General features: G+C 44.8%; 1 protein-coding gene across 3 annotated transcripts in view; it reads left to right on the top strand.

Moving 5' to 3' along the window:
* LOC124721506 (protein tipE) overlaps nucleotides 1-26,271 on the top strand; it is a 219,210-nt gene that overhangs the window by 6,815 nt on the left and 186,124 nt on the right. For 2 of the 3 annotated variants that reach the window (XR_007006342.1, XM_047246523.1), the window contains exon 2: nucleotides 2,449-3,491. Coding sequence is in view for 2 of the 3 variants with exons in the window: in XM_047246523.1 (XP_047102479.1) it covers nucleotides 2,515-3,491 (977 nt within the window). In the remaining variant the exon portion in view is untranslated. Of the gene's footprint in view, nucleotides 1-2,440; nucleotides 3,492-3,691; nucleotides 3,821-26,271 lie in introns of those variants that run through there. The other variant, XM_047246522.1, reaches the window with a different exon arrangement.

The following is a 26,271-nucleotide window of genomic DNA, read 5'->3' as shown; positions in this document are numbered from 1 at the left end:
CGAAATCGGAATACGCAAGATAACACTCTCTCAAGAAATCAGAAAGGATGAAAACATTCGCACATTCTGCGACAGAGACCGGCATGTTCTGGAATCATCACCAGGCTCCATAACTTGTGTCCCCCTTGACCCCACTACGATCAGTTCAGCTGGTGGTGATATGGTACATAAAAAATACATACATCCGCAAACAGGCCCAAAGGACCGCTCTAAGCCGACACCGAACAAAATGGACTCGCATTCGGGAGGACAACGGTTCAAAGCCAGGTCCGGTCATCCAGATTTAGGTTTTCTGTGACAAATGCCGGGATACTTCCTTTGATAGGGCGCGGCCTTTTTCCTTCCCCATCCTCAATCCAAGCTTGTGCTCCGTCTCTAATGGCCTCGATGTCGACGGAACGTTCAACCCAAACTTACTTCCTTCCTTCTTCGTAGCCGACTGGCCGCTGTGTCATCCTCTGCCGTGTGGTGTCATTCAGATGCGGTATGTACGAGCATGGTGTCTGCCTAGTGACTGCACATTGCTCTTCCAAGCGTTGTAGGCTTTACAAACCTTGAAGCCGCTACTTTCCATTCAGGTAGCTTGTCAGCTGACCTCACAAGGCTGATTTGACCCCTTTCCCGTCCTCCTACTAAGGAAAAATCCCTGGCAGTTCCGGGAATTTAGCCCGCCTTCTTCGCATAGCAGTCAGACGCGCTGACCGCTTTGCTATGAAAGCAGTCTGATCCTGGTACATGCTGGCGTTTGTTTAACGCTAGATTACTAACCTCCCTCAAGTTTACGACTGCAGTTGTTATCAATTTTTGGTTCCCGCCATTTGTTAGTATAGAGTGCAAAACCGGATATTTTGTACTTATTTTGTATGTGACATACCGTTGGAGATCTTATACCTGAAATTAACTACCGCACGAACTATAAATTATGACTTCCTGCGAATAAAATATGGTGTTGTAAAATACGATAGTTTAGTAACAACGTAACATTTCCCCTCTTCAGTGTTCTAAGGTTAAAGTCATGCACGTATTCCTCTTTACCGGTTTCTTGCGCTAGAACTCACACGCGGATACTTGGTATCACGAAGCGTCCCTTACGGGTGACTCAAGATGGAATCTTACATCTCAGAAATCAACTAGAGTAAAATTTCAATAACAGAATAAATAACATAGCTGAATGTACGTGGCTGGCTCAGTTGTAAAGTGCCAAACTACAGATCCAAACCTCTCGGGTTCTATCCCCAGTCAGTCTTAGGATTTTTATCTGTCAAGTTGCTTCATGGCTCAGAGTCTATATTAAACTGCAAATGACTGGGTATATCAGTTCAAAGGTCAGAGGGAGGCAACAGCAATAGGGCCATGCCTAGGAAAGCAATGTGGATGGCAAATTTACCTTTTGTTTAGCTGAACTGAAAATCTATTTAGCACGGCACAAACTGACAACACCGTGTGATATTCCTTCGTTGATGGAACCAACAAATACTTCACAACTTGTTTTGTACCGTATATAGGTACAACTATTTCCCCAAGGTGAAGTCACAAGTACCACAAAATAACTCAAAACTTATCTGAAAAGAAAACCTGAAATATTCGTGACGGCTCGCAAACCCAAGGTCCTCGGCGGTACTTTTGGGGCAGCCACCACAAATTGTATAAAGCGTGGGTAGTGACCAGGATGTAGCTATGTCTGTTGGCCGAAAAATAATTAATGACAAGAATTGCGCCAGCTACAATGAAGAGATAACTTATCTTTATTTCTGACGAAACGTGTACCAGCAATACAAGTCCAAGTAATATCCAAGAGTATCCGTGTACTGAGCCTAGTCGAATACAATAGCAAATATCACACTTCAATGGCTCCGCTATAAACTCCACGAAAGGCTAGCAATAGACAATCGACGATAGACTGTCCGTCTCGGGGCCAGCGCTCCTCGTTATATGCAAAAGGCAGAGGGCGCTGCGGACCCGAGCTCAGCCATGGCGCGACCTCTTCCGTCGGCGGTAACGCCCTGAGACGCCGACGGCCCGACAGGAACTGTGGCCAGCGATGTCACGGTCAGGGCGCGCGTGCCCGAGTTGGTTGGGTCCGTGGATACAACAGAAATCTCTGATCAAGCACATTGATTCCCACTCATCCAACACCAGATAATCGAGGAAATACTAAAAATGTACAGTTATACTCACGGAAGCATTTCTTAGTCACAAATCTAGAGACGTATGCCTCATATAGTCGTTCAGATGGTTCAAATGGCTCTGAGCACTACGGGACTTAACAGCTATGGTCATCAGTCCCCTAGAACGACACAGAATTATGCCTCATTTAGGCATTATCCGATACAGAAGTACATCAGATATCGATTAATGTAAGAGTTACTAATATGCGCAGCACGTCGAATTCGTGTACGGGCCACAGAGTAGTGCGTACGAGATTGTGAATGTGGTGTAGTGTGGCAGGCATGGAGGAGCGGTGATCGCTGAGGGCGCGGCGATGCGGGAGCCGTGACTTCTACTACCACTGCCATGGCGGAGGAACCCGAGGTCATCCCACCGACATTCTTGCAGAAACTGCTGTTTTACACCACTGCGTTCTTCATCCTCCTCGGGACTTTCAGCCTCTTCGCCTTCCTCTTCCTCGTGCCTTTCGTGATCGATCCGGCCTTCACCACAATCTTCATGGAGTTCGACACGAACCCGGCGTGGTGTCAGACGGTCGACACGCTAAAGCAACAAGGTGTGTCCAACTGCACCTGGAGTTCGTGCCGCGAGGGCTGCACCAAGGAGGTGTACGAGTGCACGCAGATCCGGGTAAACTACAAGCTGAGACCATCCGAAGGGGAAGAGGGAGGCGAGGAAAGGAAGGCCGAGGAGGACGGAGACGCGCGGGTGGAGCGCGCGCTGCGCGATTACGAGTACTTCGAGCCGCAGAAGGAGGAGGACGACGAGGCCGACTTCTCCGGCGACGAGGACCAGCCGCTCGAGCCGCGCACGGGGCTCATGGGCAACGACTCCGAGTGGTACTTCACCTTCGCCAAGCTGTTCCCCAACGTGAAGGGCTGCGGCTACCCGCCGATGCTCAACTGCACCATCTTCGTCGGACTGTACGAGACGCCCGGGACCAACTTCTCGTGCTACTACAGCAAGGTGGACCCCGGGCTCGTCATCAGCGACCTCGACATGCACCAGGTGTACATGAACCTGGTGTACGCCATGGCAATCCCCATACCTTCCTTCATAATATCCGTCATCTACCTGACGTTCGCTTACTTCGTCATCTACAACGAAGAGCCGGAGGAAGCGCTGGTGGACGGAGGTGGCGACGCGGACGTGGACGGCGAGGGCGGCACGGCGACGCCGCTGCCCCCGGCGCTGACGCCCGCCAGCGACGCCTTCCGGGAAGACCTGGCCAGCTTCGGCCACCAGCTCAAGGTCGCCATGGCCGACGAGCTCAGCCGCGAGAGCGTGCCCGACGTCGTCGCCAACTCCACATCCGTCCCCGGGTGAGTCTACACACTTCTACAACTTTTGGGGGGCCCTAGGACGCCGTGTATTTTTCATCACTAATTATAGTATGTAAGGGTTATTAATCTTCTTTTGGTGAACTCAAATTATAAATCGCAGCTAATGACAGTTTTACTTGCACGGTCCAGTCGCATTGATGTGACCACCTGTTAGAAGTCTAAATAACCACCTTTTGCAGTGCGGACATGCAGGAAGAGGGCTATGGAAGGTACTTAGTGGGGTGCGGAGCCACGCCAACTCCAATGCCGTGGCCAGCTGCAGTACGGTTCACTGTTACGGATCCTTAACGCAAACAACCCAATTGAGGTAGTCCGACAGATTCTCACTTGGGTTTTAATCCGGAAAAGAGGCGGGGGGAGGGAGGGAGTGAGGCGTTTAGTGAGCAGGCCAGTAATCATGCTGGTGCTCTTTGAACCATGAACATATACTGTGACACTTTTCATTGTCCTACAGTTAGATGCTACCTTGCTGAGGAATAACAAACTGCATACACATCTACATCTACGTGATTACTCTGCTATTCACAATAAAGTGCCTGGCAGAGGGTTCAATGAACTGCCTTCATGCTGTCTCTCTACCGTTCCACTCTCGAACAGTACGCGGGGAAAACGAGCACTTAAATTCTTCTTTGCGGGCCCTGATTTCTTTTATTTTGTCGTGATGATCATTTCTCCCTGCGTAGGTGGGTGCCAACAGAATGTTTTCGCAATCGGAGGAGAAAAGTGGTGATTGAAGTTTCATGAAAAGATCCCGTCGCAACGAAAAGTACCTTTGTTTTAATGATGGCCACTCCAGTTCACGTATCATGTCTGTGACACTGTTGTTGTTGTTGTTGTTGTTGTTGTGGTCTTCAGTCCTGAGACTCGTTTGATGCAGCTCTCCACGCTACTCTATCCTGTGCAAGCTTCTTCATCTCCCAGTACCTACCGTAGCCTACATCCTTCTGAATCTGCTTAGTGTATTCATCTCTTGGTCTCCCTGTACGACTTTTACCCTCCACGCCGCCCTCCAGTACTAAATTGGTGATCCCTTGCTGCCTCAGAACATGTCCTACCAAGCGATCCCTTCTTCTAGTCAAGTTCTGCCACAAACTCCTCTTCTCCCCAGTTCAATACCTCCTCATTAGTTATGTGATCTTCCCATCTAATCTTCGGCATTCTTCTGTAGCACCACATTTCGAAAGCTTCTATTCTCTTCTTGTCTAAACTATTTATCGTCCATGTTTCACTTCCGTACATGGCTACACTCCATACAAATACTTTCAGAAAGGACTTCCTGACACTTAAATCTAGACTCGATGTTAACAAATTTCTCTTCTTCAGAAACGCTTTCCTTGCCATTGCCAGTCTCCATTTTATATCCTCTCTACTTCGATCATCATCAGTTATTTTGCTCCTCACTACTCCTTTACTACTTTAAGTGTCTCATTTCCTAATCTAATTCCCTCAGCGTCACCCGACTTAATTAGACAACATTCCATTATCCTCGTTTTGTTTTTGTTGATGTTCATCTTATACCCTCCTTTCAAGACACTGTCCATTCCGTTCAACTCGTTCAACTGCTCTTCCAAGTCCTTTGCTGTCTCTGACAGAATTACAATGTCATCGGCGAACCTCAACGTTTTTATTTCTTCTCCATGGATTTTAATACCTACTCCAAACTTTTCTTTTCTTTCCTTTACTGCTTGCCCGATATACAGATTGAATAACATCGGAGAGAGGCTACAACCCTATCTCACTCCCTTCCCAACGACTGCTTCCCTTTCATGTCCCTCGACTCTTATAACTGCCTTCTGGTTTCTGTACAAATTGTAAATAGCTTTTCGCTCCCTGTATTTTACCCCTGCTACCTTCAGAATTTGAAAGAGAGTATTCCAGTCAACATTGTCAAAAGCTTTCCCTAAGTCTGCAAATGCTAGGAACGTCGGTTTGCCTTTCCTTAGTCTATTTTCTAAGATACGTCGTAGCGTCAGTATTGCCTCACGTGATCCAACATTTCTACGGTATCCAAACTGATTTTCCCCGAGGTCGGCTTCTACCAGTTTTTCTATTCGTCTGTAAAGAAGTCGCGTTAATATTTTGCAGCTGTGACTTATTAAACTGATAGTTTGGTAATTTTCACGTCTGTCAACACCTGCTTTCATCGGGATTGGAATTATTATATTCTTCTTGAAGTCTAAGGGAATTTCGCCTGTCTCATACATCTTGCTCACCAGATGGTAGAGTTTTGTCAGGACTGGCTCTCCCAAGGCTGTCAGTAGTTCTAATGGAATGTTGTCTACTCCCTGGGGCTTGTTTCGACTTAGGTCTTTCAGTGCTCTGTCAAACTCCTCACGCAATATCACATCTCCCATTTCATCTTCATCTACATCCTCTTCCTTTTCCATAATATCGTCCTCAAGAACATCACCCCGTATAGACCCTCTATACACTCCTTCCACCTGTTAGAAGTCGAAATAACCACCGTTTGCAGTGCGGACGTGCAAGAAGAGGGTTATGGAAGGTACTTCGTGGGATGTGGAGCCACGCCAGCCGTGACCAGCTGCAGTAGGGTTCACTGTTAAGAATCCTTAACGCAAACAGCCCAATTGAGGTAGTCTGACAGATTCTCACTTGGGTTTTAATCCGGAAAAGGGGACGGGGGAGGGAGGGGGGAGGCATTTGGTGAGCAGGCCAGTAATCATGCTGGTGCTCTTTGAACCATGAACATATACTTTGAGACCGGCCGGTGTGGCCGAGCGGTTCTGGGTGCTTCACTCTGGAACCGCGCGACCGCTACGGTCGCAGGTTCGAATCCTGCATCGGGTATGGATGTGTGTGATGTCCTTAGGTTAGTTAGGTTTAAGTAGTTCTAAGTTCTAGGAGACTGATGACCTCAGAAGTGGAGTCCTATAGTGCTCAGAGCCATTTGAACCAATATACTGTGAGTTGTGTGACAAGTTTCATTGTCCTACAGGTAGATGACATCTTGCTGAGGAATAACAAACTGCATATACATCTACATCCACGTGATTACTCTGCTATTCACAACAAAGTACCTGGCAGAGGGTTCAATGAACTACCTTCATGCTGTCTCTCTACCGTTCCACTCTCGAACGGTACTCGGGAAAAACCAGCACTTAAATTGTTCTGTGCAAGCCCTGATTTCTCTTATTTTATCGTGATGATCATTTCCCTCTACGTAGGTGGGTGCCAACAGAATATTTTCGCGATTGAAGGAGAAAACTGGTGATTGAAATTTAATGAGAAGATCTCGTCGCAACGAAAATCATCTTTGTTTTAATGATTGCCACTCCAATTCACGTATCATGCCTGTGACACTATCTCCCCTATTTCGCGATAATACAAAACGAGCTGCCCTTCTTCGTACTTTTCCGATGTCATCCGTCACTCCTACCTAATGCGGATCCCACAAAAATGGCTCTGAACACTATGGGACTCAATATCTGACGTCATGAGTCCCCTAGAACTTAGAACTACTTAAACCTAACCAACCTAACGACATCACACACATCCATGCCCGAGGCAGGATTCGAACCTGCGGCCGCAGCGGTCGCGCGGTTCCAGACTGAAGCGTCTAAAACCCCTCGGCCACAATGGCCGGCGCGGATCCCACACTGCACAGCAGTACTCCAGAATAGGGCGGACAAGTGTGGTGTAAGCAGTCTCTTTGGTAAACCTGTTGCACCTTCTAAGTGTTCAGCTAATGAATCGCAGTCTTTGGTTTGCTTTACCCACAGTATTATCTATGTGATCGTTCCAATTTAGGTTATTTGTAATTGGAATCCGTAAGTATTTAGCTGAATTAACAGCCCTCAGATTTGTGTGACTAATCGCGTAATCAAAATTTAGCTGATTTTTTTTTTTTTTTTATACTCATGTGAATAACTTCACACTTTTCTTTATTCAGGGTCAATTGCCACTTTTCGCACCATGCAGATATCTAATCTAAATCATTTTGCAAGTAGTTTTAATCATCTGATGACTTTACAAGACGGTAAATGACAGCATCATCTGCAAACAATCGAACACGGCTACTCAGATAGTCTCCTATGTCGTTAACATAGATCAGGAACAATAGAGGGCCTATAATACTTCTTTGGGGAACGCCGGATATTACCTGTTTTACTCGATGACTTCCCGTCTATTACTACGAACTGTGACCTTTCGGACAGGGGTGAACATTCTCCTCAAGGATAGATACATACTTGTGTTGATCAATTGCGCCTTCCAGAATGACGAGTTCATCCAGGAAATGCCACGAAAACATTCCCCAGATCATAACGCCCCTTCCGATGACTGTTGCGTGACTGTACATGCCAGAGACCATCTTTTCAATGGAGCATAGAACGTGATTCATCTAAAAAGTCGACCTGGCGTCACTCTGTGGATGTCCTGCTGCGGTATTGGCATGTGTAAATTCCAGTGTTCGCCGCCATAGACTACAGTCAGCAAGGGTGCATCAACCAGGCGGGTAGCATTCATCTCACGCTAGGTGAGGAGAGCCCTACGTCATAGTGACGTAGGCACGCGTCATCATGAGTTTCACGAGTTGTCCTATCGGCCGTTGTGTGCATTCTGTATATATCGACTGTTGCGTGCGTCTTGAATCTGCATTGTTATTTGTTTATGTGCTTTCATTGTCCTATTGTCCGGTGTTGCTAGCGTGTACGTCGTTCTGAATATGTTCTCTAACGGTGATGAGAGAACTTTCGAGCAGATCCATGAAGATAGTCTGAAAGATTTCCCTATCTTTCTTAGTTGATTTACAACACGAAGGCAAAATTACATGGAACTAGATGGTTTAATGTTTCTAGCAACATTCGGAATTATCTTCAGAACCACTTAAGTTTCTCAGTTTAACGTTTCCGCCCACATGAGTTATGTACAATTCATTGGATTTTATAAAAATACGAAACACTTTAATTTCTTCCTATTTCACGTTTTTATACACGTGATTTATTCAATATTAATCGGATTGAAAACGTGACTAGACACTTTTTTAACTTTCGTTATGGTTATGATTCCTTCATACAGATATTCGTTACGTTCACGAAACACACAATAACACCCTACATTCTTTGGATTGCAGCTTAATAATTAGTTACTTCACTTTTCTGTCCAGACGATTTATGCACGATTCATCGGATTTAAAAAGAATGACAAGCTTTTTTCGCTTTCGTTATGGCTCCTTCGCTCAGACATTAATTATGTTCATGAAATACACAATAACGTCGCAAACTGTTGGGATTACATTTAACAATTCATTCAGCTGGGATGAGCATATCACACAACTCCTGCCACTTCGTTTGTACACATGTATTTACATTTAGCTTTGACGTTATCGGTACAACTGCAAAGATCGATATCCGTACTCATTTGGTCGATTTAGGTTATTTACGTCACGATGACGTAGCGTTACGTCATTATGACGTAGGGTCTAAGGGTGCATCAACCAGGCGCCTGCTACTCAGGTCCATATGAAGCAACGTTCTCCGAACAGTCGTTGAGGAAACATTGTTAGTAGCCCCTTCGTTCATCAGGATGGTGAGATCCTTAACAGCTGTATGTCTATTCGCCTGTGCACATCTCCTAGCCATCGTTGACCCCTGACATATATTGCCCGTGGTGAACCACAGCTGTTCAGTGCCATTTTTCCATCCGCGGCGTACTTTAAACACTACGGCACGCGATCAGTTTACATACTTAGCCGTTTCGGAAATGCTTACACCGTTGGCCCAAAAGCCAATGATCATGCCCTAATGGACATCAGATAAATTGTTCCGTTTACGCATTACGACAACGACTGCGTCTTTTTCCTCGTCCCTCCTATACGTTTTATATTCCCTCAGCTGTTAGTGGCGCTGTCTGCCGTCTGTGACTGGTTATTGCACGTTGACATCGAACTTAGGTGGCGATCATATTAATGTGACTAAACAGTGTAAAAGAGATGCTGTCAAATCTCGTTGTGTGCTCTTTCTCGGTACTTTTAAAGTAGTGTGTCTAAAGACGCTTGCTGGTGAAATTCAAGCCGGCTGATTTGAGCGGGGAATTAGAATGGCAGAAATGGTTAACTCAGTCACAACATAGTGGGAAATGAGGAAAAGTCAGGATATTCAGAGTGATTGCGTGATGATGTTAAAAACTTTCATGGATGATGCATATGGGTAGATGTATGAACTGTAGGTACCTGACCCTGGTTCGGAAACGACCGAGTGGAAAGATATAAGCGAAAATCGTTCTGATACCTCTGACACTGGAATACAGGGTATGTCGCTTAGATCCGGACAAATGAAACTCTTTTTACAAAACAAATTTATTAAAATGAAATACACTCCTGGAAATTGAAATAAGAACACCGTGAATTCATTGTCCCAGGAAGGGGAAACTTTATTGACACATTCCTGGGGTCAGATACATCACATGATCACACTGACAGAACCACAGGCACATAGACACAGGCAACAGAGCATGCACAATGTCGGCACTAGTACACTGTATATCCACCTTTCGCAGCAATGCAGGCTGCTATTCTCCCATGGAGACGATCGTAGAGATGCTGGATGTAGTCCTGTGGAACGGCTTGCCATGCCATTTCCACCTGGCGCCTCAGTTGGACCAGCGTTCGTGCTGGACGTGCAGACCGCGTGAGACGACGCTTCATCCAGTCCCAAACATGCTCAATGGGGGACAGATCCGGAGATCTTGCTGGCCAGGGTAGTTGACTTACACCTTCTAGAGCACGTTGGGTGGCACGGGATACATGCGGACGTGCATTGCCTGTTGGAACAGCAAGTTCCCTTGCCGGTCTAGGAATGGTAGAACGATGGGTTCGATGACGGTTTGGATGTACCGTGCACTATTCAGTGTCCCCTCGACGATCACCAGTGGTGTACGGCCAGTGTAGGAGATCGCTCCCCACACCATGATGCCGGGTGTTGGCCCTGTGTGCCTCGGTCGTATGCAGTCCTGATTGTGGCGCTCACCTGCACGGCGCCAAACACGCATACGACCATCATTGGCACCAAGGCAGAAGCGACTCTCATCGCTGAAGACGACACGTCTCCATTCGTCCCTCCATTCACGCCTGTCGCGACACCACTGGAGGCGGGCTGCACGATGTTGGGGCGTGAGCGGAAGACGGCATAACGGTGTGCGGGACCGTAGCCCAGCTTCATGGAGACGGTTGCGAATGGTCCTCGCCGATACCCCAGGAGCAACAGTGTCCCTAATTTGCTGGGAAGTGGCGGTGCGGTCCCCTACGGCACTGCGTAGGATCCTACGGTCTTGGCGTGCATCCGTGCGTCGCTGCGGTCCGGTCCCAGGTCGACGGGCACGTGCACCTTCCGCCGACCACTGGCGACAACATCGATGTACTGTCGAGACCTCACGCCCCACGTGTTGAGCAATTCGGCGGTACGTCCACCCGGCCTCCCACATGCCCACTATATGCCCTCGCTCAAAGTCCGTCAACTGCACATACGGTTCACGTCCACGCTGTCGCGGCATGCTACCAGTGTTAAAGACTGCGATGGAGCTCCGTATGCCACGGCAAACTGGCTGACACTGACGGCGGCGGTGCACAAATGCTGCGCAGCTAACGCCATTCGACGGCCAACACCGCGGTTCCTGGTGTGTCCGCTGTGCCGTGCGTGTGATCATTGCTTGTACAGCCCTCTCGCAGTGTCCGGAGCAAGTATGGTGGGTCTGACACACCGGTGTCAATGTGTTCTTTTTTCCATTTCCAGGAGTGTATAAATGATAATGAAAATTCTTTTACATATAAGTAGTGGTATCTTTCACGAGTAACATTACTCGGACTGATGACCTCAGATGTTAAGTCCCATAGTGCTCAGAGCCATAACATTACTCGATGCAACGCACTTCAGCCGCAATGACTGCCTCCAATCTTGTCCTGAAGCGATCACACGCACTCTTCAGAACAGCACTGTCCATATTCGCGAAGCCGGCCGAAGTGGCCGTGCGGTTAAAGGCGCTGCAGTCTGGAACCGCAAGACCGCTACGGTCGCAGGCTCGAATCCTGCCTCGGGCATGGATGTTTGTGATGTCCTTAGGTTAGTTAGGTTTAACTAGTTCTAAGTTCTAGGGGACTAATGACCTCAGCAGTTGAGTCCCATAGTGCTCAGAGCCATTTGAACCATATTCGCGAATGCTACTTCGATAGCGGTGCGTAGAAATGTGACATTAGGGTGCCTCGTCTTATTGGTAATGCATTGCACTACGCTGCAAACATAGTCGTCGAGGGGGTTCAAATCCAGGCAATTCGCGGCCAGAACTCCTTTGACCAGAACATGTCAACGTTATCCGAGAGCCAGTTTTGGACTAAATGGATCGTATGAGGTCCTCCTCTACCATCTCACGCACTGTTCGCTCGCTTCCATGCAATACTGACGCCATTTTCCTCAGAGACTGTTCCGGGTTCTCCCAAATCAGCGCTGAGCCTTTCGATGGCTGCCTCAGTTTGTGACACGCGTTTCCTCGAATGAGGTTTCCTCGCCGGGTTAGCGGAACGTTCCCCAGACTTCTCCGAAACATTACACTTGACCACAATATCGTAAACAGTTGATCTCGGGCACCCGAAGACTCGAACTATTTCAGTGGACGAACGACCAGCGCTAGAACTTCCGATAATCGCGGCTCTGCAGTTGTACTCCGCACTTGTCCGTAACATCTCCGCCATTTTCAGGTCTGACTGTTTACTAGATGCCTATGGCTTTCAAGAACACCAGTTGCGACCTCCGGCGGAACTACGATATGGCGGGAAATTCAAATTGAAATTTGTCCGGATTTAAGCTCCGCACCCTGTACATGTAGCAGTACTGTTGTTTCTAAGAGTGAGGGGTACGTAACTTCCGGAATTGGTAGTGTGGATCAAAACAAGAAAAAAATGTGTGGTAAACATGTTCTCTGAAACGCATATCTTAAAAGTTGTTGGCACTTGTTGAGTACAATAGATTAACAGCAGCGAAGGTGAACAAGTGCTCACAGCCCTTAATGTATGCATTTTAGAGTCAATATCTGCTGGACGTTGTAACTTACGGTCAACAACACCTCCTACACCTCCTACAAATACGGAAACCAAAGAGCTTGCAGTAGAAGAGATGTGTTTCGCAGAATCGAGGTCGAACAAATGCTCATAGCTCCTAAAGTTTGTATTTTAGAGCCTGTGTCTACTACACATTTTATTTATTGTTTTCGTCCATACAGCCACCTCCGAAAGTTTCCTACTCTACAATCTTAGCAACAACTATACATTTTGACTCGTTCGTTTCTCGACAAGGGTCCCTTACCTCAGAGTGATACATTTACCCTTCTTCATCATCCCTAAAAGCTTGTAATATTATCACGGAATCACCCTGTATATGAAGAGTGAAAATTGAAAACGTTCTACGTGACATTTTTTTCACAAAATGCGTTTTTAGTGGTATTATGATCTCGGTACTCTGTTGCATGTCCCAAGCCTTGATCTAGGTGTCAAATCATGGAGAAACTGTTTAAAACATGCGTTGGTAAATGCCGCATGGTCTTTGTGCCAGGTAGTGCTTCTCTCTGGAAGTCCAAAATTTGAAGATATGAGAAATGGTTTTTGTTGATTACAGTTCTACTAGTTAAAAACCTACTGCTCTATTTCTGTACTCGTATTATTACAAATAAAACATAGTGTCTCAGCTTCACTGGCTCTTTGAACAAAATCTTTCTTATTGCCACTTACACCCGGTCGGTTCCCTGGCATGGCGTTTAGGACGTTCTTAATAAAATATTTATTTTCTAATTCCCCCCATGAACCATGGACCTTGCCGTTGGTGGGGAGGCTTGCGTGTCTCAGCGATACAGATAGCCGTACCGTAGGTGCAACCACAACGGAGGGGTATCTGTTAAGAGGCCAGACAAACGTGTGATTCCTGAAGAGAGGCAGCAGCCTTTTCAGTAGTTGCAGGGGCAACAGTCTGGATGATTGACTGACCTGGCCTTGTAACACTAACCAAAACGGCCTTGCTGTGCTGATACTGCGAACGGCTGAAAGCAAGGGGAATCTACAGCCGTAATTTTTCCCTAGGGCATGCAGCTTTCCTGATGGTTAAATGATGATGGCGTCCTCCTGGGTAAAATATTCCGGAGGTAAAATAGTCCCCCATTCGGATCTCTGGGCGGGGACTACTCAAGAGGATGTCACTATCAGGAGAAAGAAAACTGGCGTTCTACGGCTCGGAGAGTGGAATGTCACATCCCTTAATCGGGCAGGTAGGTTAGAAAATTTAAAAAGGGAAATGGATAGGTTAAAGTTAGATTTAGTGGGAATTAGTGAAGTTCGGTGGCAGGAGGAACAAGACTTCTGGTCAGGCGACTACAGGGTTATAAACACAAAATCAAATAGGGGTAATGCAGTAGTAGGTTTAATAATGAATATGAAAATAGGAATGCGGGTAAGCTACTACAAACACCATAGTGAACGCATTATTGTGGCCAAGGTAGATATGAAGCCCACGCCTACGACAGTAGTACAAGTTTATATGCCGACTAGCTCTGCAGATGATGTAGAAATTGAAGAAATGTATGATGAAATAAAAGAAATAATTCAGATAGTGAAGGGAGACGAAAATTTAATAGTCATGGGTGACTGGAATTCGTCAGTAGGAAAAGGGAGAGAAGGAAACGTAGTAGGTGAATATGGATTGGGGCTAAGAAATGAAAGAGGAAGCCGCCTGGTAGAATTATGCACAGAGCATGACTTAATCATAGCTGACACTTGGTTCAAGAGTCCTGAAAGAAGGCTGTATACACGGAAGAAGCCTGGAGATACTGGAAGGTATCAGATAGATTATATAATGGTAAGACAGAGATTTAGGAACCAGGTTTTAAATTGTAAGACATTTCCAGGGGCAGATGTGGACTCTGACCACAATCTGTTGGTTATGAACTGTAGATTAAAACTGAAGAAACTACAAAAAGGTGGTAATTTAAGGAGATGGGACCTGGATAAACTGACTAAACCAGAGGTTGTACGGAGTTTCAGGGAGAGCATAAGGGAACAATTGACAAGAATGGGGGAAAGAAAGACAGTAGAAGAAGAATGGGTAGCTTTGAGGGATGAAGTAGTGAAGGCAGCAGAGGATCAAGTAGGTAAAAAGACGAGGGCTAGTAGAAATCCTTGGGTAACAGAAGAAATATTGAATTTAATTGATGAAAGGAGAAAATATAAAAATACAGTAAATGAAGCAGGCAAAAAGGAATACAAACGTCTCAAAAATGAGATCGACAGGAAGTGCAAAATGGCTAAGCAGGGATGGCTAGAGGACAAATGTAAGGATGTAGAGGCCTATCTCATTAGGGGTAAGATAGATACTGCCTACAGGAAAATTAAAGAGACCTTTGGAGAAAAGAGAACGACTTGTATGAATATCAAGAGCTCAGATGGAAACCCAGTTGTAAGCAAAGAAGGGAAAGCAGAAAGGTGGAAAGAGTATACAGAGGGTCTATACAAGGGCGATGTACTTGAGGACAATATTATGGAAATGGAAGAGGATGTAGATGAAGATGAAATGGGAGATATGATACTGCGTGAAGAGTTTGACAGAGCACTGAAAGACCTCAGTCGAAACAAGGCCCCGGGAGTAAACAACATTCCATTAGAACTACTAACAGCCTTGGGAGAGCGAGTAGTAACAAAACTCTACCATCTGGTGAGCAAGATGTATGAGACAGGCGAAATTCCCTTAGACTTCAAGAAGAATATAATAATTTCAATCCCAAAGAAAGCAGGTGTTGACAGATGTGAAAATTACCAAACTATCAGTTTAATAAGTCACGGCTGCAAAATACTAACGCGAATTCTTTACAGACGAATGGAAAAACTAGCAGAAGCCGACCTCTGGGAAGATCAGTTTGGATTCCGTAGAAATATCAGAATACGTGAGGCAATACTGACCCTACGACTTATCTTAGAAGCTAGATTAAGGAAAGGCAAACCTACGTTTCTAGCATTTGTAGACTTAGAGAAAGCTTTTGACAATGTTGACTGGAATACTCTCTTTCAAATTCTGAAGGTGGTAGGGGTAAAATACAGGGAGCGAAAAGCTATTTACAATTTGTACAGAAACCAGATGACAGTTATAAGAGTCGAGGGACATCAAAGGGTTCAAATGGTTCAAATGGCTCTGAGCACTATGGGACTTAACATCTGTGGTCATCAGTCCCCTAGAACTTAGAACTACTGAAACCTAACTAACCTAAGGACATAACACAACACCCAGTCATCACGAGGCAGAGAAAATCCCTGACCCCGCCGGGAATCGAACCCGGGAACCCGGGCGCGGGAAGCGAGAACGCTACCGCACGACCACGAGCTGCGGACGACATCAAAGGGAAGCAGCGGTTGGGAAGTGAGTGAGACAGGGTTGTAGCCTCTCCCCGATGTTATTCAATCTGTATATTGAGCAAGCAGTGAAGGAATCAAAAGAAAAATTCGGAGTAGGTATTAAAATCCATGGAGAAGAAGTTAAAACTTTGAGGTTCGCCGATGACACTGTAATTCTGTCAGAGACAGCAAAGGACTTGGAAGAGGAGCTGAACGGAATTGACAGTGTCTTGAAAGGAGGGTATAAGATGAACATCAACAAAAACAAAACGAGGATAATGGAATGTCGTCTAATTAAGTCGGGTGATGCTGAGGGAATTAGATTAGGAAATGAGACACTTAAAGTAGTAAAGGAGTTTTGCTATTTAGGGAGCAAAATAACTGATGATGGTCGAAGTAGAGAGGATATAAAATGTAGACTGGCAATGGCAAGGAAATCATTTCTGAAGAAGAGAAATTTTTTAACATCGAGTATAGATTTAAATGTCAGGAAGTAGTTCCTGAAAGTATTTGTATGGAGTGTAGCCATGTATGGAAGTGAAACACGGACGATAAATAGTTTGGACAAGAAGAGAATAAAAGCTTTTGAAATGTGGTGCTACAGAATAATGCTGAAGATTAGATGGGTAGATCACATAACTAAAGAGGAAGTACTGAATAGGGTTGGGGAGAAGAGAAGGGATCGGTTGGTAGGACATGTTCTGAGGCATCAAGGGATCACCAATTTGGTATTGGAGGGCAGCGTGGAGAGTAAAAATCGTAGAGGGAGACCAAGAGATGAATACACCAAACAGATACAGAAGGATGTAGGTTGCAGTAAGTACTTGGAGATGAAGAAGCTTGCACAGGATAGAGTGGCATGGATAGCTGCATCAAACCTGTCTCAGGACTGAAGACCACAACAACAACATTTTCTAATTTCTCCTATTACATTTTGCGGTGATGCGATGAGAAGCATAAGGCTGTGGCATCAGAATACCTTCTCAATTTTTTAGGTACAAACAGAGGTATATTTGGTTACAATGTGAGTATAAAGAGACAGTTGTTTAGCAGAAGGAAAGTCACAGTTTACCGTCTAGCCAATACTGAGATCATTAGATACACAGTGCGAGCTCAGTTCTACAGGTATATGGCAAGGCAGCGTACCGAATAAGACGTGCTAACACTTACTTTTAAGTTATTTCCAGAAGCCATGGATAACCTAGTTCAGCGTGTATGTAGCGTGCTGCTACCGAATAGGAGTTCAGCACGTTGACACACCGGCAACTTGTTTGGTAGTTGGGTAATGGGATCATTAACACTGTTGATTCGGGTTTACCTGCTGGCCCTAATGTCTCTGTTGCAAAATGTGTACGACATGAAAAATGAGGGCAGTATCTTTTGTTCTCGAATTTTCCATGAAACCCATCTCGTTTAACACTAGTGTTAATACAGTTTGCTTTCTGGTATTCTGTCCATCTTCATAATTTCAATTACCCTTTCGTGCTTTATAGCTTATCGATGGGACGATCTTTCATTCCGGACGACGATTGCTTTAGAACTTCTGCACTGTACGTTTCTTGTTTCGTGAAGTGGCAATTGCTTGTGTTCTGTCTCTCGCAGTCAAGTATAGAATAACGTTTTCATTTGTTTTTCCACCTTCTCTTTCATACAAGATTATAGCGTATGTTGGTTCCGTTGTCAGTCGAGCGATAGTGATTGGACACCTCAATACAAATTCTAATATATTTTTGTCTACGTCATCTTTAAACGGAAGGTAAGACGCCAACTGCAGAATCGTATCACGCTTGATCTATAACACGGGAACTTTAATATTTATGGAATATTCCGTCGGTACTTGGACAAACATAGACATATTAAAAACTTAAACGCACAGTATTGATATTCCTGAATAATATTTATTTAATAGTTCGTTATCAACCGGCTTTCGGCTTTCTAAGCAATACTCAGATGACTTGATATTAAACAAATACTCTGCACAATATCAGCCAGCGTTCATAGCTGTACAGAAATTGTATTTCGAAGATGTGTGACGTTTTACGACCATATATAGATACAAAAACACAAGCATAATTATATTCACAAAGAAAGTCTGAAAAAATAATTCTCATATAACTTTTACCCAAGGATTAAAAGTATTGGAATGTATAAGCCACAAACGTTGTACAAGTGAGTAATGCTACACGGAAAAACTGGTGAATTTGATGAAAAAGCAGAAAAACCTGTGGGAAGGGGGTGGGGGGGGAGAAAGTAATCAACTTAATGTGGGCAGTGAACAGCTATAACAAGCATATTATGTAATGGTGAGGAAAATATTAAATGGATGCTGCCACTTTAGTAAGAGTGAATAATGAAACTGTATTTGGTCATTAAGTACCAGGTCAAGATACTTTGATTCGTATTCATTAATAGTCAGAATTTTGAGGATGGTAGATTTCTGTCTTCAGTTCCTCCATGAAGGACATCAAATTTAATATCATAAGAATGACATTCATTCAGAGCGTGTTAAATATTGGTGGAATCTTTCTTTCTCAGTCTGCAGTTCCCTCATGCTCAGTAAGTCTAGTAGTTAAGCCCTACTTGATTGATCTACATATAATTTGCCACACAGATTGTAGGAAATCCTTTGAGTTCCACTCTGTTCTGAAGATAGAATCTTGTCTTTAATGTTGAACATAATATGGGCAACACTACTCTTAGTATAAAAGGCTGGTGTACGCAGGCTGAACATTAATAAAACCGACAAACTGCAAGGACGGAAATGGAGGAAAAGGTGTCCTCTGAAGATGTGTCCGGAAATGCATCGTTGCCCCAGTAGATGGCGCTGGCGAACGTGCCTTGTGTTTCTCGTGTGTCGCAGGCTGTGCGCTTAACGAAGCGTACTGTAAGCAGCAGAACGATCCGGTATTCATGTCGGGAACAAGCCGAGGTAGTGTCTGTGTAAGGCCAATTAGATGGAAACGCTCGAGAGGTAGCACGGCTTTACCAAAACAAATACCCTCACAGACACCAACCAAATCACACAACATTTCCATTCTTGGACGTTTGCGTGATCATGGGTGCTTTCAGGCAGACGAACGAGCAGGGAGACGTACACCACATACCAGATTTGGCGGACCGTGTTCTACAAGACACTGAGACGAACCCCAGTACAAACTCCAGCTACGTGGCCCGCCACCATGATGTTAGCCAAAGTACGATTATTTGTATCATGCATGACACCCGCTACTAACCCTATCAGCCGGCCGCGGTGGTCTAGCGGTTCTAGGCGCTCAGTCCGGAGCCGCGCGACTGCTCCGGTCGCAGGTTCGAATCCTGCCTCGGGCATGGATGTGTGTGATGTCCTTAGGTTTAAGTAGTTCTAAGTTTTAGGGGACTGATGACCATAGATGTTAAGTCCCATAGTGCTCAGAGCCATTTGAACCATTTTTTAACCCTATCACCTTCACTCCCATGGAGGATACTCTGAACATCTGTTATGACGTGGATGTGATGCAGCCTGTACTGTGTTCCGGGACGATTTGTTGTCGTTATACACAACTCGATAGCTTGGAACTGGCAGGTATTACTGCGACATTAGAAAGCAACAGCACTTATTTAATACAGGTAGTAAGTAGCTTCTACAGACATATTCTGAACTTGTGCTACGTCTACATACATCCTCCGCAAACCACAGTATGGTGCATGGCGGAGCGAATTTTGTAGCACTACTACTCTTTTCCTTTCTTGGCCCACTGGCAAACGGAACGAGAGAGAAACGTCTGTCAATGTGCCTCTATACGATCCCTTATTTATCTTATCTTTGTGGTCGTGGTGCTGGCGGCAATAAAGTCGTTCTGTAGTCAGCTGAAAAATCCGGTTTTCTAAATTTTCTCAATAATGTTTCGCTAGAAGAACATCGTCTCCCCCTCAGGGATTCCCATTTGAGCTCACCAAGCATCTTCATAATACTAGCATGTTCATCAGACCTACCGGTAACAAATCTAACAGCACGCGTCTGAACTGCTTCGATGTCTTCCATTAATCCGACCTGGTGGCGATCCCACGCCTCCGAGCAGTTTCAAGAACGGGTCGTCCTAGTGTTCTACTTTCCCAACGCTCTCCTGATAAACCAGTGACGACCATTCGCCTTTCCCAACACAACCTTTGCGTGCTCGTTCCATTTCATATCACTGTGCAATGTTACGCTTCGACATTTAATCGACCTGACGTTTTCAAGTAGCACACTACTAATTCTATACTCGAACATTACGAGAATGTTGATCCTACTCATCTGTATTAAACTACAATTTTCTGCATTCATCACACCAACTAGAAATTTTGTCTTAGTCATCTCCTATCCTCCTAGAGTCACACAAGGAAGACACCTTGTCATACGCCACAGCGTTATCAGCAAACAAACACAGGTTTCTGCTCATCCTGTTCATCAGATAGTTCATGTATACAAAGAATAAGAGCGATTCTGTCACACTTCCCTGGGGCACTCTCGATGATACCCTTGTGTCCGAAAAACAATCGTCGCCGAGGACAGCGTACTGAATGACAAACTGCCTATTGGCTTCTTTCTGTCTCGGGTTCTTCGGCCGACGTTCATCTAATGATTTTACTGACGTTTTGCCAGCACGAGTGGCTGGCATTGTCAAAGCTTCACCCTCCCTTGCCGGTGGAGGGTGAAGCTTTGACAATGCCAGCCACTCGTGCTGGCGAAACGTCAGTAAAATCATTAGATGAACGTCGGCCGAAGAACCCGAGACAGAAGCCAATAGGCAGTTTGTCAAAAAGAGCCTTAACAATTTTGAACGTACTGGATGCTGTTACTTAAGAAATTTTCGATGTACTCACATTCTGTACGCTCTGATCTTCTTTAACATTATGCAGTGGGTCACCGTGACAAACGTTTTCCGGAAATCTAGGAATATGGAATCTGCCTGTTGCCCTTCATCCATCGTCCGCAGGATGTTAAGTGAGAAAAGGGCAAGTTAAGTTTCGCACGAGCGATGCTTTCAAAATCCAAGCTGATATTTGTACAGAAGCTTCGTATACATCTTGGTTGAGATAACACGTTCCCTAGGCTGTTCATAGTAGCTTACCAGCATTCCTGTTGTCCTATTCGTTTTTAGACCTACTCCTGTAATACCCCTTTTTGATTTTGTATTTTTAACCACACACTCTCCTGTCACCGAACTTAACTAATTCCCAACCAACCACTTTCCCTTTTTAAACCCCTTTAACTACATGCCTGCTTAAGAGATCTAACATTTCAACTTTGTGACCCTCAGAATACCAGTTCTGGTTTTCCTGATGACGCTGTCCTCCTCGACAGTCTCGCCACGAAGGTCAAAAGGGCGTTAGTTTACCTGTGCAATATTTTACCGAAGAGCATGACGTCATCGTTTAACCATACAGTAGAGCTTCATACCCTGAGGAAAAATAACAGCTTTAGTTTCGCCTTGCGTTGGGCCGTTCACAGTACCAGCACAGCCCTGCCATGCTGGCTAGCGTTACAATGCCAGATCAGTAAATCATCGAGACTACTCCCCCTGCAGCTACTGATTAGCCTCCTGTTACTCTTTAGAAACGACATGTTTGCGTGGTCACTGCGTAGATACCCCTCCTCTGTGGTTGTACTTGCGATACGGCTGTCTATAACGTTGAGGTAAGCAAGCCTCGGCAAGATTCGTATTGCATAGGGGGGCCGGCCCGTTCGTTTTACTGAATGAAAATTACCATAACGTGATTAAGTGAACTTAAAGTAGCCTTGCCGAAAATACAAGGAGTTTTCTAGGAGAAATGTATTAAAACAGTGTTTGAAAAACGTGTTTCTGTATGACCAATCCCCATATTTCTAGAAATCTTTGGAAAATTTATGTGAAATAATCTCCTAAACGCAATTTAATGTCGTGCTCTAAACATAACCGTCCTGAATTATTTCACAATATGAATGCTGATGTTCTTTTTACAGTAGATCATGTTTGCAACTAGAAATCTTGTAAGCGAGTAAATAGACTGGGATGTCAGTGGAGGGCCCACAAGCTCGCTGAAGAGAAATCTGCGCTGTGGAACAGCACCACATATGGACATGGTTCCTCGCTTTTGGAATGAAAAGTATTCTTTGTACCACAACTGATTTGTCCCAGAATATTCTAATTACGTAGTGGTTCCGCGACTTCATCTAAAAGAAAATCTTGAACAAATAGACAAGATGGAAAGAATATTATGGGATAAAATACAGACTGACTGACTTTCATTTTTAGAGTGGAGTGATGGTGGTGTCGGTAAGCACAACGACATTTTTCGTTTCTTATTTCCTCCGGGCGTTTTCCATGTTGACGGGTCACCCGCTGCAAGTGATCAGCTTTTCTGGGGTTTTAGAGGCCTGCTAAGTTTGCGTTTTTTTCTTCTTTTTGTATACACTTTTCTCTTCCTAAGACAAATAATAGGCGAGAGCAAATCACAAGCCCATACATAGCACACAAACGCACCAACACGAATGGGGAATATATCAGACATTACTATCAAAATCTTAACTTAAAAATAATATCAACGCAGTTCCAAAAGCCAAGGCGAAAACTCACAACGTGGAGAATGGCCAAAAACATATGGGAAGAATTCCAAATAGATCACATAATCATAACAAACAAAAATACAAGAGAAAAAAAAATGGTTCAAATGGCTCTGAGCACTATGGGACTCAACATCTTAGGTCATAAGTCCCCTAGAACTTAGAACTACTTAAACCTAACTAACCTAAGGACATCACACACACCCATGCCCGAGGCAGGATTCGAACCTGCGACCGTAGCAGTCCCGCGGTTCCGGACTGCAGCGCCAGAACCGCACGGCCACCGCGGCCGGCTACAAGAGAAATTCCGATCGTGAGAACAAGGAAGGGATTCTTAGTGTCCGACTGTTACTTGCTACAAGTATAGATTAGGCCAATCCCAAGAACAGAAAGACAACACAGAACAAAATTATAAAACCAGACCCAGACGATAAACAAAGACAAACTATTCAAGAAATTAATCAAAATACAACAAAAAATTGGGCAGACCTCGCAAAGGCAATTCACAATGGAATGCGTTGGGATCAATTTCCAGGAAAACGCAAACATGGGTGGTGGAACGTAACTTCTGACCATGCCACTGAACGTAGAATCCTGGCATGGAAGAAGTTTAGCAGTGACAGAAAAACATAAACACGGAAGGATTTCAACAAAATCCAGAAGCAGTCCTCAAAAGATATTAGAAGATTGAAACAGATATATGGCAAAAGTAAACTAAATAAAATCGAGGACGACTTTAAGAGAAATAATACGAGAAATTTCTGCAGAATATTCAGCGAAAATGTGAAAGGTTATCAGCCCCCAAATACCTTCTCCAAAAGAACAGCCGGATCTCTGGAAGCAAATACTAAGAAGACGACAAAATTCTTAAAAAAATACGTTGTTGAATTCCTCAACTGCGAGAATCCTAAAGAAAAATTATACTTCACGAAAACAATACCAAACCCAGATTCGAAGCCGCCTAGTATCACGGAGGTAGAGGAGATCATAATACAACTAAAGACCAACAGAACCCCACGTCTGAGGTATGGAAACTAAAGACCAAAATATCACAAAGAAAATTCATAATGTTCTCACAGAAATGTGGAGCACAGATAAAATTCCAAAGGAGTGGAAATGTGCGTTGTTCACCCACTCCACAAAATGAGCGACGAGACAGCCCCTAATAATTACAGACGCATCTCATTATTACTGGTCACCTACAAAATTCTGTCCAAGGCATTACTCAACAGACTACAAACAAAAGCTGATACAAAGGTAGGTGAACACCAAGCAGACTTCAGAAGAGGGAGATCCTGTACTGAACAGATTTGGAACCTGCGAATGCTCCTGCAGGTCAGACAGACAAGTAACATTGTAGTCACATTCGTGGACTTTAAGAAGGCCTGCGACTCAATAGACCAACAGACTCTCTTTGACACACTGGAAGAATACGGAACAGACAGAAAAACTAGGACACTTATAAACAGACACGTACAGACACCACATACAAAACAAAATTTATGGGAGAAATCTCAGACCAATTCGAGATACATACAGGGCTCAGATAGGTTGATCTGTCACCGCTTTTATTGTTGTTGTTGTTTTTGGGGGAAGAGACCAGACAGCGAGGTCGTCGGTCTCATCGGATTAGGGAAGGAAGACGAAAGAAGTCGGCCGTGCCCTTTCAAAGGAACCATCCCGGCATTTGCCTGGAGCGATTTAGGGAAATCACGGATAACCTGAATCAGGATGGCCGGACGCGGGATTGAACCGTCGTCCTCCCGAATGCGAGTCACCTCGCTCGATCCCGCTTTTATTCAACATGGTCTTAAACAAAATTATCAAACGATGAGAAGAAAATGTAAAAGGGATTCAGTTAAGAGAAACATATGCAAGCAATAAAATCATAAACAAAGTAATAATATTGGTGCCACTATGATGATACAAATCAGGTTTACTTTACATGCATGCTGTAACGATCGTGAGCGTTAGTTACCTTTTGAGATTGGGCGTTGTGAGTTGAGGTTAGTCAAGAATGCCTTTAGGGTGACAAAGGCGCCATCACCAGCACTTCACTGAGTTTGTACGAGGCCTCGAGAAGGTGAATGTTCCTTCCGCGATATTGCAGAGAGACTTGGCAGGAGTGTAGTCACCGTATATGACTGCTGACAGAGGGGTTCACGAGAACGTACGGTCGCAAAAAGGCCGGGCTTTGGACTGCCACGTGGCACTACCATCATGTTCGGCGTATGGCTCTGTCGTATCGTGCCACATCTACAGCAGCTATTTGAGCGGCAGCTGACAGCACAGTGATACAACCAACTGTTGCAAATCGTTTACTTCAAAGACAGCACTGGGCCAGAGGCCCCGTAGCGGGCATTCCACTGACCCAAAACCACCGCCATGTGCGACCAGTAGTGTCAAGCGAGAGCTCATTGGAGGGCAGGGTGAAGCGTTGGTGTGTTTTCTGATGCAAACTGGTTCTGTATCGGTGCCAGTGATGACTGTGTTAGATAGAAGGAGGCCACATGAGGACCTATACCCAGCCTGTCTGCGTGCTTGACACACTCGACCTGTACCTGGAGTTATGATCTGAGGCGAGATTCCATATGGCAGTAGAAGCAGTCTCGCGGTTATCCCACGCATCATGAGTGTAAAATGGTACGTCAGTCTGGTGATTCGACCTGTTGCGCTGCTATTCATGAGGAGCATTCCAGAGGGTCTTTTTCAACAGGATAACTCTCGCCCACACTCCGCTATCGCAGCCTAACGTGTTCTACACAGTGTTGACGTGTTACCTTGGCCAGCTGTATCACTAGATCTGTCTCCGATCGAACACACGTGGGACATCATCGGACGAAAACTCCAGCGTCATCCACAACCAGTATTGACCGACAATGTGCAACACTCTTGCAATTCCATCTCACAAACTCACATCCGGCGCTTATACAGCACAATGCACGCACGTTTGCGTGCTTGCATTGAACGTGTTAGTAGTTACACCGGTTATTAATGTACCAGCATTACACAATTGCAATGGCTTATCTCGCAACCTTTGATCTGGCAATGTTAATCACTTAAATATTTACCTAGACAAAAATATTCCCGAAATTTCGTTACACTACATTAATTATTTCTTGTCTTCGCAATTTTTTCCGTCAGTGTAATAATTTTTTTTTTTTTTTTTTTTTTTTTTTTTTTTTTTTTTTTTTTTTTTTTTTGTCCTCAGTCTACTGACTGGTTTGATGCGGCCCGCCACGGATTCCTTTCCTGTGCTAACCTCTTCATCTCAGAGTAGCACTTGCAACCTACGTCCTCAATTATTTGCTTGACGTATTCCAATCTCTGTCTTCCTCTACAGTTTTTGCCCTCTACAGCTCCCTCTAGTACCATGGAAGTCATTCCCTTATGTCTTAGCAAATGTCCTATCATCCTGTCCCTTCTCCTTATCAGTGTTTTCCACATATTCCTTTCCTCTCCGATTCTGCGTAGAACCTCCTCATTCCTTACCTTATCAGTCCACCTAATTTTCAACATTCGTCTATAGCACCACATCTCAAATGCTTCGATTCTCTTCTGTTCCGGTTTTCCCACAGTGCATGTTTCACTACCATACAGTGCCGTACTCCAGACGTACATCCTCAGAAATTTCTTCCTCAAATTAAGGCCGGTATTTGATATTAGTAGATTTCTCTTGGCCAGAAGTGCCTTTTTTGCCATAGCGAGTCTGCTTTTGATGTCCTCCTTCCTCCGTCCGTCATTGGTTATTTTACTGCCTAGGTAGCAGAATTCCTTAACTTCATTGACTTCGTGACCATCAATCCCGATGTTAAGTTTCT

This window comes from Schistocerca piceifrons, chromosome X, assembly GCF_021461385.2.
Source record: "Schistocerca piceifrons isolate TAMUIC-IGC-003096 chromosome X, iqSchPice1.1, whole genome shotgun sequence".
Taxonomy (NCBI): Eukaryota; Metazoa; Arthropoda; class Insecta; order Orthoptera; family Acrididae; genus Schistocerca; species Schistocerca piceifrons.
The sequence above is the reverse complement of the archived record's forward strand: the minus strand, read 5'-3'. Positions and strand labels throughout refer to the sequence as shown.